The sequence below is a fragment of the Copadichromis virginalis genome, linkage group LG23 (assembly GCF_057382275.1).
Source record: "Copadichromis virginalis isolate Kocher_CV1m ecotype Utaka linkage group LG23, C_Virginalis_male_GT1.1, whole genome shotgun sequence".
Taxonomy (NCBI): Eukaryota; Metazoa; Chordata; class Actinopteri; order Cichliformes; family Cichlidae; genus Copadichromis; species Copadichromis virginalis.
Genome location: NC_140639.1, coordinates 14,371,903 through 14,390,171, shown reverse-complemented (window position 1 = coordinate 14,390,171; position 18,269 = coordinate 14,371,903). Strand labels below are relative to the sequence as shown.

The 18,269-nt window shown below is 40.7% G+C and overlaps 1 protein-coding gene across 1 annotated transcript; it reads right to left on the bottom strand.

Annotated features, from left to right (window-relative positions):
* Nucleotides 1–863: 863 nt before the first annotated feature.
* On the bottom strand, nucleotides 864–17,935 carry hdlbpa (high density lipoprotein binding protein a). Its single transcript, XM_085447284.1, has 28 exons — nucleotides 17,822–17,935; nucleotides 14,101–14,172; nucleotides 11,020–11,134; nucleotides 10,763–10,929; nucleotides 8,974–9,189; nucleotides 8,682–8,888; nucleotides 8,353–8,568; nucleotides 7,935–8,141; nucleotides 7,738–7,845; nucleotides 7,548–7,652; nucleotides 7,171–7,249; nucleotides 6,950–7,089; nucleotides 6,766–6,870; nucleotides 6,496–6,609; nucleotides 6,300–6,386; nucleotides 6,072–6,203; nucleotides 5,737–5,955; nucleotides 5,193–5,414; nucleotides 4,888–5,106; nucleotides 4,665–4,803; nucleotides 4,280–4,431; nucleotides 4,096–4,200; nucleotides 3,878–4,012; nucleotides 3,446–3,589; nucleotides 3,143–3,322; nucleotides 2,760–2,876; nucleotides 2,534–2,674; nucleotides 864–2,430 (listed from the first exon to the last, which is right to left on the bottom strand). The coding sequence occupies exons 3-28, from the start codon at nucleotides 11,093–11,095 to the stop codon at nucleotides 2,341–2,343; spliced, it is 3,822 nt and encodes a 1,273-aa protein (XP_085303410.1). The 5' UTR covers nucleotides 11,096–11,134; nucleotides 14,101–14,172; nucleotides 17,822–17,935; the 3' UTR covers nucleotides 864–2,340.
* Nucleotides 17,936–18,269: the final 334 nt, after the last annotated feature.

Genomic DNA, 18,269 nt, shown 5'->3' with positions numbered 1-18,269 from the left:
TGTAGTTTCAACAGTACAACTACACCAGTTTCATGTCTATGACATTAGAGGAATAGAAACAAGCACTGATACCCTGGAAGTTTGATGTGTTTTATTTTAATAAACTGGAGAAAAGCTAAAAACTGGCATTTGGGGTAAACTTTAAAGGTTTGGATCACCATATGGGATAGCAGCTCAAAACAAGTTATGAAAAGTCTTTTTTATTTATTTTTTATTTTTTTTTTAACCAATAATCAGGCTCATCTTCTGCCTGGATTTTTCTTTTTTGGCTTATTGATAAATCTGTGGCTTAAAATAAATTTTATTATTTGATGAACGTGAAATGTTTTACCTATATTCTGTGACTTTATTTTTGCACTTTTTGTTGAAATTGTTTTTTGTTGTTGTTTGCTTGTTTGTTTTTATGTAACACCATGATGAGCACTAAGTTTTGCATCACCGTTGCTGCCTAGTAAAGATATGCTGTGACATCTCCGGGACCTGAACATCACATTATTTTAACAGGATAAACACCAACAATGAAGGGATTTCTCATTAGGTTATTTATAAAAACATAAATTCTGGTGACTTTAAAACTGTTAAATTTGGTAAAATAAGACCGAAGTAGTGATACAATTCCTGGGATTTTTGCTCTGAATATTAGGAATCATGTTATTGTTCATTAATACAATATCTGACTAACGTTGCACCTAGTTTTAGATCACCACAGACATCAAATTAGAAAAGAGAAAACAATCTCGATGAGTCTCCATGCATGGCATGGGCAGATTATTATATTGATCGTGTTTTCTGTGTGTGAGAGTTCATTGAAAAATTAGAAATTCCACTTGATAAGGGGGGGGGGGGGGATGAAGAAGCACAGAGCATTTTCAATTTTTATTGACTTTTTTGGACAATTTCTTTTCCAGTGTCATCCATAACCGTTCACTTCAATGGTATTTGCATAATCTTTCATTCAATACTAGGAGGATAGAAACCAAGGTAGGCTGATGCTAGATGCTGAATTAGCAGCTGACAAGCTAAATCTGCACTCGAGCAAAGTAAACTAGTAATTGAGGAGGAGAGGTGGGGGGGGGGCGGGACTGTCCCGAGAGTTTGAGGAAACAATAGACATACCTTCCAGTTGTCCATTAAAAATGCACCTCAACATCATCTCTACCTGGTTTGTATCTTTCTAGTTGTAAGGCTGATTAAAAATAAAAAGGGCCATTGCTATTTAACAGAGCAATCTGCATAGCAACTGGAAGACAAAAGGACTGGACACTGACCCAATACAGAGGATGAGTAACACAGGACATCACTAGACAGGTAGTTGGCACACGATGGTCTGCCGTTTTGATCACAAACACACAGTCATTTTATTTTGTAGAGTGACTTACTTTTGAATGTCAAAAAAAGAAAAGAAAAAAAAAGAAAAATGAAAAGAAAAAAAAAATATATAGGTCCAACAGTTAGTGTGAGGTTGGATACGTTGGAGCTCTAGGCCTAGTGTTGCAAGAGGTTTAGTTCTGGCATGATCTCCAAGCATCTGGCAGTTTGAGTAGGTGCCATTCTGCACTGGCTAAAACCACCCCCCGCCCCCTTCCCTACCCTTCCTCCACTCCCACACCCCCTTTGAAAAGTTCACCAATTCATAAGGCTACAAGGTACATGCCACTACTTGACAGTATACACAGAAGCACAGTTACAAGCAAATGGAACGACGTGACGGAGGACAACCACTAGAGTGTGCTTGAGGGCTAATGACTGACAATTTTCACGCAGCTACATGAATAAGGCAGGAGAGGGGTGGGATACTGAAACAGCTGGCCTCGCTGGTCAGGCTTCATGTCTGAATAGGTCACCAGCAGCAATTCAATTGCTTCACCCCACCCTGCGAAGGCAACTAAGATAAGGGCAGCTCAAAAAAAAAAAAAAAATTAAATTAAATTTTTAAAAAAAAATTTAAAAATAAAATAAAAAGAACCTCATGTCTGGCCACCACTGAATTTGGTATAACAGTTCAAACCACAATGAAATGTCTTGTCTAATCAACATTTAAACATCGGTCTTTTACAGACTGTAGACTTCACCGTAACAATGGGTTGTTTTTTTTGTTTGTTTTTTTTAAGCATAAGACAGTATTTAATGCAGAAACAGAGCTCACAAGTCAATTACAGTATCTTAGAACACTTTTAGACTGAATCTGCGAGGCTAGACCGAGATAAGTAGACAGAAGGATGACAGTCTTAGAACTGAAGACTTTTAGGGTCAGCGGTCAGTCCAGGTCAAGAGGGGGTTGGGGAGAATAACGGGGTAGATTGTGTTGGTTAATTTCAGGCCCGTCTGTAGCAGCACGGCTTAGAAGCGCTTTGGTCCCCAGGGTGAGGCCTTGGTTGCCACTGGGGCTCCAAAGCTTGGGAAATCTTCAGAGCTGCTCATATCAGGGGCCTTAAGAGTAGGAAAAAAAAAAAAAATTAAGGAAAATGAGGATTTAAAAAGAAGGGCGTGACCACTTTGCAGATTTTTGACCTTGATATTAGAAGACCCTCACCTTCTCATTGGCAGTAGCCCAGGGAGCCTCCCTCACCACGAAGCCTTTGGATGGGCCACGCTGTTCGTCGGCGGCAGCAGCGCTACTGCCAGAAGGCCTCATATAAGCCATCTTTGCCTCATTTTCCACAACATCTGCCATCTGACACAAAACAAACTGTGTAAGTACCAATTAACTCACATAAAGCACTTTTTGTTTTGGACATTATCTGGAGAGGGAAGCTTACGTATTCCTCTTCCAGGTTGAGGAGATGGTCGATGGCTTCATCCACAAGCTCAGGGCGACCGGTGACTGTCACGAGGTTTGGGTCTGCAGCTCCACTCTGGGGAAACCTGAGATCAACCTGAAGAGTTTAAAAGAGAAGTTAAAGTTTGTAAGAATACAGAAAGTGCAGTATTTGGAATGACCTATTCCACTAATTACAATATCATTCATTTCTGTATGTGTGCACAGCTGTGACTGTGCTGTCTGGCAGGTTTAACCTTTTCCCTTCTGATAGTTTTTTTTGTGTGGGGGGGAGAGGATTTTCCCCCCACACCTCTTTGTCTCTGTCATTATACACAGATTTGTAGAGCAGCTACCTACACCTTCTCGTTTCACCATCCTAACCTTAAACTCATCCATGATCTTGCGAATGCCCTTGCCACGGGCGCCAATGATGCGAGCATGGACCCTGCTGTCCAGGGTGATGTCCTCAGAGATCATCTCTTCCAGCTCATCCACGATGGCCTGAATGGCATCTCGTGCAGCTATGGCTTTGTGCTCATACCCTGTAATAGTAATCTGATCCTATGGAGACACAGCAGAATTAATTTAAAAAAAAAAACACCCTTATACCAAGCATCTGGCCCGATATCGAGCACCATTATCAGGAAGCCCATTTCAATTTAATACCATAAGCCATAGACATACCTGGTTTTCATCATTCTTCTCTGGGAACTGGATGTTAACATCATGCTCAGTGCGGATGTTTGTAATAATGGCACCCTTGCGGCCGATTATCTTGGGGTGATACTTGGGGTCCACAGTGATGGTCAGCTTGAAGCTCCTGAGTGCCTGCAGAGGGTTTGAGAAAAGGTGGCAAAATGTTGGGTTGGAATTTCATAAAGTCTGACAGCTGGCCATTTCCCACTACTACTCAACCTGATGTTTGCCTAAGATAAGACTAATTATTAAGCCCTTTGTTCACTTGAGGATTATGATAAGGGTGCCCTTTGAGCTAATCTGAAAAGATTAGTGCACCATTTGACTATAAATCGTCAACACAGAAATAAAGACACCATAGTTCAGCCTCAACACACATTAAGTGCCACAATTGATGCATTTTAGTAAGCAAATACTAACCCGATCCTCCTGCTCGGCCTGCAGCTCTTTGACGCGCTCCAAGAGGCCCTCTTTGGCGCGGTCGAGAAGACTGGCCAAGCCGGTGATGGCGATTTTATCAGACTGCTGCTCAGGAGCAGGCACTTGAATATTAACCTGGAGAGAGACAGTGATGCCAGATCAAATATCCAGTAAAACATCAAGGCTCCTTCATTCCTATAAAGACATCTACAACACACCTCAAAATCCTCCATCATCTTGCGAATTCCACTTCCTTTCTGTCCAATGATGTAGCGATGAAGCTCAAAAGGCACTTCCACCTCAATAGTTACAGGAACCAGGGCCTAAAGAAGGAAGACAGTTAGCTGTAGTTCTTCAAAAAGTTGCTTTTTAACATTCCTGAGCTTGAATATGAAGTCCAACCTTCAGTGCTTCGATGGCAGCCTCGCACCGCTCTTTGCGTCCAGAAATTATAATCACATCGCACTTCTTGGGCGCGTTGGGATCAACTGGCTCCTTCACTTCACCGTCAGCTTCTCCATTCTCCTGGACAGGAGCCTCAGCAGGAGGTGCAGCTAAAAGAAAATCAGAGTATTCAAAAAAAATAAATAAATAAATGTACATGCCCAAATGCTTTTTGTTGGCTAAAAATATCAACCATCAGTTTCAAAACTAAGTACAATTATTTTATTTATATATAAATAAAGTGTTACTTAAAAATAAATAAAAATATCAATGTTCTCATAATGAAAGTTATATTAAGACAGAAACTAAAGTAATAGACACACTGCAGGTCTTTACTATTTACCTTGTGGGTCCTCGCGTTCTGGGAACTTGATCTGCACGTTGTGATCTCTAGTGATCTGCTGGATCCGTGAGCCCTTAGGACCCATGATTGAACGGTGGAACTTCTGAGGAATTACACACTCCATAGTCACTTGAGCCTCCTGAAAAATAAAAAGAAGAAAAGCTTGTTACATTTCAAAGAGGAGAATAAACAGAAAGACTTCCCTTAACAAAACACTACTAACCAAGTCCTCCACAATCTCCTGCATGCGTTTTTTGGCAGCTTCCACACACTCTTTGGCTCCTTTAAGGGTAACTTTATCACTCTGAGAAGCTGTGCGGGGGAAGCTCACCATAACCCCACCATACTCATCAGCAAGGTCCCTAAGGACTTGGCCACGGCGGGCTACAAAGTAGCGATGATGCTTGGGGTCAACGTTCATAGTGTCCTCAACAACATTGTCCTGTAACACAAAAAATAAAAAATAAAATTAACCGAATTGTTGGTTCATTTCATCCAACTGTTGACAGAACTCATTTGAAATCTTACCAAACTCTTGATGAGTTCCTCCAGCTCTTTCTGTGCATCCCGTACTGCTTCCTCGGTGCCAACCACAGTGATGAGTTCCTGGTCTTTGTCCTCAGGGGTGGGAAAGATGATTCTGGCGCCGGTGCTGTCACGAACCTTACGGATGTTTCCACCACCTTTCCCAATAAGGAATTTGTGGTACTCTGGTTTTGCATGCAGCTCAACAGTGTGACTCTTTGTTTGCTAAGGAAAACAAAATGGATAAAATTAGGCTGACATTTATTACAAGTAGCTTTTAACTACATAAGGTCTTTGTTCAAGTCTTTTTCCAACTGAAATGCATGAACTCCCTGATAATGGGATAATAACTAACCAAATCAAACTTCAGAAACATTTTCTTAGCCATTTGCGAGCGACTAAAAGGATGACCGAAACAAATGCTCAGCATGTGCTAATACAAAAGGAGCTCTTTGCCTTTTTACCTTCTCATTCTCTTCACCCCACAACTTCAAAACAATGAGTTGAACAAAAAGTTCAGCTTTAATTCAGACACATATTTACAAACCTTCTCCTCCGCCAAGGCAAGCAGCTGCTGCTTAGCTTTCTCCACCTCCTCTGCAGGGCCTCTGATGGTGACCTTATCAATCCCTGAGCCCTCTGTGGGAAAGTGAATGTGCACGCCGCCACACTCCTCCATGATGGATCGCACCAAACGTCCCTTCGACCCAATCAAGGAGTTGTGCAGCTTCGAGGGAATGGACACATCCACTTCTGAGATGTTCGCCTGGACAACATGACAATTTATTAAAGCAAACAAGACAAGATTTGAAAACAACCCTAGTTTAAATTAAAAAAAAAATAAAAATAAAAATCCCCACACATGCTAAAATGAGTGCCTACCAGATCCTTCTGAATGGCCAAGATCCGAGTCCGTGCTGCTTCACAGTTTGCCTTCTTCCCAGTGATGACAATCATCTCTGAATTGCTGTTCTCAGCAGGCAGATCAATTTTGGTGTTCGTTTCCTCTCGAATCTACAAAGCAAAAAAATAAAGGAGGTGTCAAATCAAACTTAAAATAAATTAACACGCCGATTTAACGTGAATTCAGAATCGGAAAACGTGCAGTACCTTCTTGATGTTTGACCCTCCTTTTCCAATGATGTTTCTGTGGAACTGCTTGAAGATGGGGACTGAGACAGAATAGCTGTTCTCCACCTGACCAAAGGAATCACTGAAGGTTAACACTTAATGACACTTCAACGCTGCAATAAAATACAAATACACTAGCACAGCATTTTAAACTTCAAGTCAAACTGAGATTTACCATTTCAGCCACTATCTTGTTCATAAACTTTGAACATTTTTCTACTTCAGTTCTTGGGCCCCGAAGTTGAACAATGTCACTTTTCTGTGCTGGGTCAGGGAAGTTAATGATGACCTGGAACAAACATTTAGAGGTAAGGGAGTAAATTTTCCAAGGTTAAAGCAGAGGGAAGAAGAAGGGGAGAGAGAAAAAAAAAAAAAAAAGAAAAAAGAAAAGGGGGGACAACAAAACAAAACAGAGAAACAACCACAATGATGATTTACAGCTCACCTCTGGGAATTTGTCCCGCACTTCCTTAATCTTCTCCCCTTTTTGGCCAATGATGGCCCTGTGAAAACGTTGTTCGATGATCAAGTCCTTTGTACGCTCGTTCTCCTACATGAAACCATGCAATTAGAGACATAACAGGAAATCATTTGCAGAATTTTGCCTCTAAACTGAAGCTTGAACTAACCATGCGTGACGCAAGCTCTAGCAGCTCCTTCTTGGCTTCCTGCACACCCTGGGGATCCCCCTCAATGCGGATCAGGTTGCTCTTTTCATTATCAGGGGGGATGCGGACAGTCACCTTGTGCACCTCTTTGATCCGGTTGACTAAATTAATAAGTAAATGCATTGTTTCAGAAAAATATTCCTTGTTGTTGTTGTTGCAGCATCTGACAGCAATATACTCACTATTAACACCTCCTTTTCCAATCAGGTGACGGTGGAATTTGGGATCCACACTAATCTCTGCGTAGTCCATTCGGCTTACCTATCAAAACAACAAAAATCATGAGGAGCTTGTTGTCTAGCACTTAAGGTTTGCTCATTCTCACTTGATACGACTTCAAATTTAAACATTTAAAAATGTTCAACTTTACAGCAGGAATAAACACATTTACAGCCTTTTACAAAAATTTACAACACAAGTGTATAAATTTCGCTGAAGCTTACAGTTTTCATTACCGTGTGCAAGGCCACAGGGAGGTGACAGGCTTCCCTATCAGCCAATTTCAGGGAGAAACATAGCCTGACAAATTTCTGTGTGACTAAAGATTCAACACACTTACCAAATCTGTAACCATGGCTTCAATCTGGCCTTGCACCATTTGCACATCTTTGATAGGACCCTCCAGGGTGATCTTGTCTTCTCCCTCAGTGAACTCAATGTGCACCTTCATTCAAAATACATGAGACAGAAGTCAAAAGCAGGTTTAAAAAAAATTAAACAAGTACTTTATTTAAGAGCATTTAACACACCTTGGGCATTTGTTGAGTGATCTTTGCCAAGTTCTGGCCCTTCTTCCCAATAATGAAACGATGAAGCCAAGAAGGAGCTGAGACCGAGGAAACAGTGTAACTGTTTGCCTGTAGAAGGAAAAATGCTGTTGTTACTCCTCAATTCTCATATGTTTAAATAACTCTTAACATTACCAGTCTTCACATGGTAAATGTACCTTGGCATAAACTTCAGTGAGAGCCTGACCCAGACGGTCGGGCTCTCCACGAAGGATGACAGTTTCTGAGCTGCTGTCAGAAGGTGGGATCTCAACTGAGACGCCAGTTCTATCCAGAATCTCCTGCAGGGTGTTTCCCTTGGGGCCGATCACATATTTGTGCTGAGACTTCTTCACCTCCACAGCAATAGTGGTGGTGTTCTTTTTCTACAAGACAGACAAGAAGGTGAGGGACTTTGCACAAAGTAAATATTTTCATTTTTTGTTCCATTTATCTGGACAAAGGAACACAATGTGCAGGGCAGGACGATTACTGGTGTCAATCTAGATGATAAACAGCAATACCAGCTATAGAAAAATATGAAAATCTGACTGTTGCTGCAGTCTGGACACAATTTCTCAGTGCTTATTTGCATACCTTGTCTTCATAAACCTTTTTGATCTTAGTCACAGCAAGGGCCACCTGCTCCTTTTCCCCAGTGATGACGATCTCAGTCTTATTCACACTCTGAGGGGGGACATTGATGCGGGCACCAGTCTCTTGCATCATCTCGCCCACTAGCTTATTGTAGGCACCGGTGATGAATGGGTGGTACGCTTTTTCAATGTTCACCCTCTCCACAGCACGCTTGTCCTAAAAAGAGGAAAATTGCTAATGTATCAGATTTGGAAGAGCTATACAACAAACTTTGAACAAATTATATACAGATATCCTTAAAAAGGTGTTGGCGTGAGGTGGTAAATTACCTGCTCAGCAGAGATCAACAGGATCTCATGCTTTGCCTTCTCCAGCCCCTCCTTGGTACCAGAGATCTTGATCTGGTTGCTGAGGTCGTCAGGTCGTGGGATCTGGATTTTGGTGGCAGTCTTGAGCTCCAGCTCCTGAAGCTTCTCCCCGTTTTTGCCAATGACAAAACGATGGTGCTCCTTGGGGATGCCAACACTAGCTGAAGCCTGTTGGTTTAGATTAGAAGGCAAATTTGGTACCACAGTCTGAAACTTATCATTTAAGAAAACCAATAAAGGCAAATCTCTTAACCTGAGTCTGCAGTCGGGACACAATCTCCTTACGGGCCTTCATCACGGCATCCAACTTTCCAGACACCATGATGGAGAGACCCTGATCTTTTGCTAAGGAGAGTTCCAGGTGCGCTCCGGTCTTATGCATGATGTCTACGCAAACCTTTGCTTGGTCTCCTTCCCCAAACTGGTTGATGTCCTTGTACTTGCGCTCCTCCAACGGCACATGGAAAACCTAGGAAAACATAGTTCATGTAAAAAAAAAAAAAAAAAAAAATCTGTGACAAACAGGATTAGCTTGACACAAAGAAAACCTAAAATGTGAGGCAAACAAATGCGTTCAAATAGAACACCACCAGCTCGGGTAATCCTCACCAAGATCTGTAACCAAAATACACAAAAATGTTCCTTCTACTAAAACCCTTCTCATTCTCAAATATAAATGTTTTTCCTTCCGTTTTATATCATACTGAAAACATGCCAATGAATTAAACATTTTATTTAAAAAGGAAAGATAATGATCCATTAATTCACTAGTCACACCCACCCCCCACCCTAAAGTAGACATCTGATTTATTTAAACACTGCAGTAATCAGCACCAAAAAATTTAGACATGGAAACTAATGATTCATCTTTTCTTTGTGTACAACACCCGTCAACCATCGGGTCAACACAGCTAGCTGCCCACACTGACGGAAGCGGGCGACAGCAACCCACTTTTGGACGGCAAGTTATGAAACAGGCAAGTGGGAAGTAAGACTGATGATGTCCCTATCAACCAGCGGAGTGCTTAGACTGCTGAAAGCTTAGAAGAAGAGTAAATAACATGACTAACAACACAGGCTCACGTTAACCTGCACAGGGAAAAAAAATTAAATAAATAAATCTGCAGTGCTAGCATTACTAACGTTAGCCTAACAGATGTATAACAAATGCATTGTTATTTAGGGAGCCAAGTGGCACATGCTTCTGCACTATTTAAATCAAGGCCGTACATCAAATAACACTGACTGTTCTGAATGGTCTTTAAACACAGCATTTGTGTAAACAGCATTATACCTCATCTATTAGATAAGGCTCAAGCTCTCTCCTCCCCAAGTTTAATCAATTAAGTCATTTTCCAGAAGAATCTGGAAAGAACAAGAAAAAAAAATTTGACCCTCCGATGCTTTTTAAAGCTTTGAGTCAGTTTATCTCCTGACTTGCTTACAGAAGCCTAATTTCCACAGATAACCGTTTGAGTCACACAAATCTCCTGCTATTTATGGGTAATCATTTCTTTAATTGATTCTAAATGACTGATAAGGCTTCCTGTGTCACTGTAGCTGTATGTGTCTGTGCTATGGTTGTTTATTTCACCATGTTTACTGCTGCATGTCGCAGAGCATGCCGTCTTCGTACCAACCACTAGTGTCACAGAACATACAGAGACAGTTATTACACGACGAGGAGGAAAACCCTTCTTAAAGGTTCGTCTTTTTACAACATCCAGTGTCGCCCTGTACACAGAAACAGCTGCCATGCCCAGTGGAGAAGAATCCATCATCAGCAGGAAACAGACATTTTAGCTTTGACATACACAACTACAATCCACTTACATGGAAGGATCATATTTGTCATTTGATTATTTAAGTCTCCTATTGCTACACATATCTCTAAATATATAATGCATGTAGTAAACTCTTAATTAATGTCTTTGTCATTTACTTTCAAATCATATAATTAAGATCCTGTGGCAGACTCTTAAAAAAAAAAAAAAAAAAAAAAGTTCTATAACTGCATTACTATTTCAAAGGAGAAGTTGTACCTGGGTGATAATCGAAGACTTGAGAGGACGGATCTTTGATGCCCAGGCGCTGGAAGTTTCCTGGGTCCCCTCAGGTTGGGCCGCCTTCTCGGGGAGAGGTGGGAAGGCTTCCTTGTAGGTAGGAAGGGCTTCCTCATCCTCTCCAGCACTGGGTCCTGCCACAGCAGCTGTGCACATAGGAAAGACATACACCATGAAGCCACTTGTGGCTCGGCTTGCATTTTACAGGCCATAGAGTCTTATGTCCAAATACTCACCACCACCCTGCTCTGGCAAAAGCCCACTGCGGTGCGCATTGAAGGTTTCCTGCGTAAGTACAGCGACTGAGCTCATGGTCGAAATCCCACGTTAACACGGAGTCCGAGTGTGCCACTAAAAGAAGAGCTTACGTCATCTTCACAAGCTTAGTAACAGTACACATAGCAAGAAAATACATATACAAGTCTCAAAGGAGACGTAGTCTGCTCATTTTGAGCTTTTTCTCAAATTCACCTCGTTCATACAAGAGATGTCGTCGGATTTCTTTCTGATTTGTAGAAATTAAGGATGGACAGAGCTGATGCTCGAAATGGAGGTCGCTCAGTTCTCTGTCGTTCTGTTTTTACTTCGTCCTGTGTCAACCGTAGCAGCTAGAATAACCTGCTACAATAACTTTTCTGTGTGCTGAAGTTTGTTTGTTTCCTTTACTCTAGTTCAAAACTGGCTGAGTTAGCTGAAAAGCTTCGACGAGTCAGCTTCTCTCTCCCTCATTCACATTCAGTCATGTTTCATCAGACAAACATTACATAAAAGATTAGTAATCAAGGATGTTTGTTCAGTGTTAAACTTGCACTGCACTTATAACAGCACCATGAGCGTAAATGTGTGAGGTGAACTGGCAGTCTGCAGCCTTATGACTCACACTGAGCTGAAAGGAGACTAGAGCAAATAATTTAGGTGAATGAAGCCAGTTGAATTTTATTTTTCCATGGCTTTTATCTTCAGCCTGTTTTCATTTATTGTATCAATAATTACCAATTCAGCACATTTTTATTCTGATGCATTTTTTTTTCTTTTTTTTTTTTTTTAAATGAATCCCTGTTTCTTTCTCCCAATGATAAATACAACTTATTAATATAACCCTCCTAACCGCAGACACCCAAAGCTAGAATACTGGTATTGTATTGGAAAACATTATACTGGTGCATGCTCGTTACAACACTTCACTATAAGTCTCTGGGTTTTAACTTTTTGGATTGAACCAGTTAGTTAGCCCTGTGTATGTAATTTGCATAACAGCAGTGACAGTGATAGCTATAATGCACTCGTTGTTTAACCAAGAAACTGAGTTTTGCATGCACTCACAGGCAATTTTAGCAAGGCCCTTGTTTCAAGTGGTGAAAGTGTCACAAGCACAGTTTAATGTGCTAAACAAGCTTATCACACACGGACTTTGGGATGTTCACCTTTATCTAATCTACATTTATCAGAGAAAGCCATGTGCGACAGAATAGTCACTCATCACATTCACACGTCAGCACTTTGCTAATGTATGCCGAGTCTAAGTGGGGAGTAACTGAAGAGATTACGTCCTAGCAGAGCGGTGGTGTGGGCGGGGCTGCAGCTACAGCACATTTTGTTTTTCCAACAGGAACTCTGTTCAACCATCTTCTCCAGTTCTATTCTAAGAAATGTAGCCAAGTGACAAGGCTGCAAGGTTAAGAGGATTTTACCCCACTGACCCCTCTGCATGTCCACGCTGGATAGGATTAAAGCAAAAATCCGCCAACATAAAGCTCAGCAGCCCCATCTAGGATCTTTGAACCAATAATTCTTTCCAAGAAAGAAACCACAAGGCCAATCCGCTTATCTATAACAGTTATTTTAAAAAAACAAAATGAAATTATCTTGTTGACGTTTCGGCTTTCTGAATTATAAACGAAGTTGATGATAGAGTTCCATTAAAAACAACAACTGCACTCTGTGTTCCAACTACAGGTCAGTTCGGTTTAACCATCAATGATGAAACTTGATATCAGCCAAAGCCATCACCTCGTTCTTCTTGTTTTGTAGACAAACATCAATTCTAGCCAAAGCACAGGAATGCAAGTTGCTTCAGTGAGGAGTTTCCCCTCCCAAGCGTGACTGAAATTCATCTGAAAGCATAAAGACTACATCCTGACTTTGTTTTGTCATCGATCTGTAAATTGTGGGAAATTTGCTTCCATGTGGCTGTGTGTTTAGCTGCTCTATGAACACCCTTGCAGTGGGGCCTCCTCCTTGTCAGACTGCATAAACTTCTTGTGCCCACTGCTCATTAGCGGCACTATAAATTAAATCTCTTTACGGTTACAACTGATCATTCTTGGCCTGGAAACTTATTTTAAGTGAAGCTGTCAGGTAACTTTGAAGTGTTTCACTGCAAAAAAATTTAAAGCACCAGTGATCCAAATCCAAAGTTATCCATGAGGGGAAGGAAGAAAAAGAAAAAAAAACTGTAACGATCATCTGTAACGAGCGTAGGCGGTCAGTCTGCTGTTTACTTTGATTGTCAATATGATGGGTGTCCATGTCTATTTACTCTGGGTGAGGCTGTAAAACTTTGTGAAAAGAGTCTGATGATAAGGATACTGAGGTGAGTTATTTAGGAGATCCTAACTAAACAGCCAAAATTGTTGGACCTGGACTCTTACCGAATAAACTCCTATAATGTGAGAATGTGATCAAACCGTTTATCAGAGGGAGAGTGATTTTTAAGGACTCATGCTAGCTGCCATAATGTTAACTTAAAACCAGCTACTGTTTAGCAGTCTCATTATCAGCCAAACGGAGATGAGAGGATCGTATATCTAATCTGATAACTAGTAATTACGACGACATTATGAATAAATAAGCATATTTTTGCACATTTGTGTTAGAACCCTGACACAGTTCAGGAGATGGGGCTTGAAGTGAGGAGGTTAAGGAAATGCGGGAGGACAGATACAAAATACATGTACAAAACTTAAAGGCTTATTATGGTTTGAAAAATGTATTTGCGATTGTTAAATTAAACTAGTTGTACCATGTATGTGGCAGCTGTTTATACACAAGTGATTAGGTAGAACAGCACTACTGTATTAAAAATGGAGGCAAAACCTGGCTGCTTCCACAAACCAGGGCCTGCGCCGATGCATTTTTAATGCATTAATTCTAAGTTCATGACAATGTATCATTTTGTTGGAGGCCATAATTACTCACTAATCAGTGAATATTTGAGTAAAACTGTCTAAATAACTTAAAGAAAAAAAAAAAGAAGAAGACGACTTAATGTTATGTTGGCAAAAGTAAGTGCCAATATAAAAACTGTACAAACTTACCAGCTAAATGGTCAGTTACCAGATAATCCGTCCTGTAAAGATGAAAGCTCCCGTCAGCCTGCCAGCTTTTGCCTAGAAAGCAGAAAAAGAAAAAAAAAACAACTGTTAAAAAAAAAATCTGGGACCTCAGTTTAAATCCACAAAGAAAACCATGTTTTCAGATAAACGTCTGTGTATGAGTCTTACACCATGACCTGCATTTAAAATGTAGATCATTAAATTGCACAGTAATAGTGGATACTGATTACAAACAGAGCCAATATAAGGAAAAAGAAAAAACATACTCATGCTTCACAGACATATCCACTCGTCAGGCCTAATTGCACATTTTGTTATAGTTGTGGTTCTGATGAGCCCAGTAAGATAAACACTGTCAACTCATGGCTGAAACCAAATGGTAAATTAAGAAATGTCCAGATAAAGCAGATGCCAAGAAATGCATTAGTGAACAGCAGTAAAGCATAGCTGCCGCTGGAGCTCGCTCTCCTCAACAAGCATCTGGCTTTCATAATCAGGACGCTGCCTTGTCGTACAAAAAGGACAGAGCTGGCAAGTGATGAAGCTGCTGTGTGTGAGCCAGGTAACCAGGCTATCACGCTCTCATGCAAGAGCCTGTAAAAGCACACAGTGAACAATTCGCATTAAATGTCCTTATTGACATGGCTGTGCTGAGGTCTCAGAAACACTTGGGATTCATTTCGCTAGTTTGATGTCACAGATTTCCTCACTTGCTCAACAACCCTTGGAAACAGTCAAATTTTCCACTGAGGTGTGGACAGACTCCCATAGGACGAATGTTATTAACTCAACGAGTGTTGTTTGGGAAGAGGTGTACGATCTGCCAGGCACTTTCTTTGGAAAGCCCAATATTATAAGAAGACGCACTAAAAAGTAGGTTTCTAGCTCCATTTGTTAGCGTTGGCAGAAGTGACAACATGTGGCCTGTTCTCATTAATATTATTAAAGCGACTAGTGATAGAATGGCCGTGTACAGCTGCTGTTAATAAAGCTTAGCACTTATGTTTTTATTTGGAAGACAAATCACAAGCCCAAAACAGTTTCTAATAAAGAGTCCCCCCAAAAAACGCCTGTACATTTATCTAATTGACCATTCACGTGCTGGTGTTACAGGGTGCAGAGGTTTGGCTGCTCATAGAAAAACCATAAGGAAGAGGAAAAAGGAACCGCATTGGCAAGAAGACCTGAGATTTCTTTGTGTGAAGAAACAATAAAGTGGAACTGAAAAGGAATACACTTCTCTGAAAGCAACACCAGCATAAGGCGGTCAGGGCGGAGGAAAACTTTGGCTGACTTGTTGCAAAGCAAATGGGACGACATGTCAGAGGACGGCATCTCAGTGGGTGGGAGTACCAAGCAATAAGGATAAAATTACAAATGCAAGTGAGCCTACCAATGATGTCTTGATGCATGCTCAAACTAATCAGACCCAATCCAACATGGGTATTTGAGGAACGTCTTCAAAATGTCTCAGCTTCTATCTGATCAGTTTATAAACTAAACCAGTGTCAGGAGTATTTCCAAGAGCCTGAAAGCATAGTCTGGACACTATGCAAACGAAAGATACTTTTGTCTGCTTCCTTTTTTCCACAAAGGATCGCCCCAGCAGATAGCTCCACATGGTTGATTTGGCAGAGTTCTTATGTAAACAGGGTAAGTTACATTTGTAGTCGCCATTTATTAATTAACATAAATTGGAAGTCTGATTGCTTCAGATGCCATAATTTACAATATCATTTACAAAATGTTCAGTTTCAGTATGATCCGAAATTATCCACAGTAAAGTCAACAGGCATTTACAAATGCCACACAGAAAGGACTTGTTTTTCTATAGGCTTCTACACAGCCATAAAGTGGTTGTTAGAAATAACAAATGTTTAAGGCATGCTCATGATATCGTCACTTTGGGTATCAGGACACCACTATTATCTTTTTTAAATCATCTGCTGGAGGTAAGCAGGTATAGGACCAGTCTATATGCAATACGGAGAGCACTCCAGAATAGCAACAGGATTCAGGAAACCCTTTTCTTTGAACAAATTTTCCTTGGAAAAGAAAGAACTGGCCTGATATGATACTTGCCCTTGAAAGGCCAGAGGCCTTTTGATTAGCAGTTTGGTTCAACAAATAGCTGCCACAGCACTAAAGCGCAAGTGTGTTTTGGCACAACTTTGGCAATTCCAGAGTAAAAAGTCTGCTCAAAAAAAGAAAAGGAAAGAAAAGGGGGGTCCAGAAACAGGATCGTGACCCAGACGGAGGCCACATATTTACAGTGCTAAGCAATGAGATTCTTTTTATACTTGAAGTTGTCCTGGAGCCGTCACCTCTTCACATGTAACCACAGTATACATCCGTTGCTTGAAATGAAACATGCAAATTCCTCAACTGTCAGGACAAATTACTTTGCCTTCTCCTCCGAGATATCAGCAAATTCTTTCATTTTTTTTTTTTTTTTTACTACACACTATAACACAGTCAATATTAAAACCATACAAGTGAACCGCTTCTTCCAGCAGAGCCTGTGCAATTTAATAATGTTTATTAATGCAATTATACAAGATAAAGAATTTAAGAGGTTGTTTTTTTCTTTAAAAAAAAAAAAAACAAAAAACAAAAAACACAACAACAAGGAAAGAAAAAATGTGTAGCCTAAAACCAAAATAAGAGTGTAAGTGGAGAGCATTCACCAGAGAGACCCCAGAACATTAAATAAACATGCCACGGGTACAGCTGTAGCAACCATTAATTAGACTTATTACTAGTTTAAACCAGTGTAATGCAGCTAAATGACATTTTACGTTACGTATTGGAGACAACTTGTACTAACGAACTGCTAACAAGTTCAGAGTGCCTGGCTCGCCTTTGCTAGTTAAACTCCCATTAGCTTCAGCATGACAACCTTCGAGCCTTTATGACATTATACCCCAATCCCAGATTAAGGATTTAAGAGGCTGGTTAGTGTGACTGCCAGCTAACACGATATCAAGTTAACCAAAAGCTGACAGCTGCCAACGACACATTTTAGTTAATGCTAGCTGCCGTCATTTGGCTAACATTGGTCAACCATTAAAAAAAATGTAAGAGATCGAGACAAACTAACACTGTCCCTACTGTCGGGGTTACTGTAAATATATGGGTCTCCTATCTGAGGTGGGATATTCACCGGGATAATCAGTGAGTCACGGATTACTGAATCCAAACCCTTAGCCGGTTAGCAAACTTGCTAAAAACTTTGAATGCGGCGTGTGACACGTAGCCCCTCAGCTAATGGTGAAGTTAGCTCAACGAGACCCACACACAACTTCAGGCTGTGCCTCAAAACAGCTAACAGCATTAAGATGGCAGCGAATCAACAACTAAAACAGTACCGTAATTCTGAACACATTCTCAACCCGATGTGTTGTCGTTTTTATATGTTTTAGCCAACACTGCTGAGCTCGTTAAAACTAGTTGAACTGAGAGCCTTTAGCTAGCGTGCTAATGTTAGCTTCGAATACAGTTGGTTCTTCTAGCTGGCTAAGTCCACGTAGGCATACAGCTGAGCACGGGAGAAATGACACGGAGTCAGGCCAGAGCACGCTATAACGATCTGGGTTCATGGGAAAACTGTCCGCTTTTAACGAGCACAGCTATGGCATAAAAAACTGAAGTCATGTGTAAAGAGGATATAGTCACGTTCAGGAGGAAACTAAAAAGTACTTACTTATTTTTATGTTCTCGTCTGCCCTGAAGGTGCAGAAGCTGAGATGAAATTCCACTGGCGAGAAGGTGGGATGGAAGCCGGACGGATATATACCAGAACCGCCCACCAATCACGTCCTCCAACGTCACTCCAGAGAGTCTGGTTACAAATAACTTCTTCTCATCTCCAGCAGTATAAGTTCTGAACTTTGATCACACTGAGCAAGAAAATCATGTGATAAAAAACGGGATTAAAGTTGTCCTCTCTTCTAAACAGTTCAAAGTCCCGCTAAAGTAAAATATAAATTAATAAAATGAAATAACAACTACAAATTCATTTGTTATTATCAATATCACATTTAAATATGAAATAAACAGGGCTTTTAAGTAAGTGATCAGTATAACATTTAACTCATAAGTGTTTCTTACATATAAAATAATTGGGGACCTACCAAAGAGGTTTTGACCTT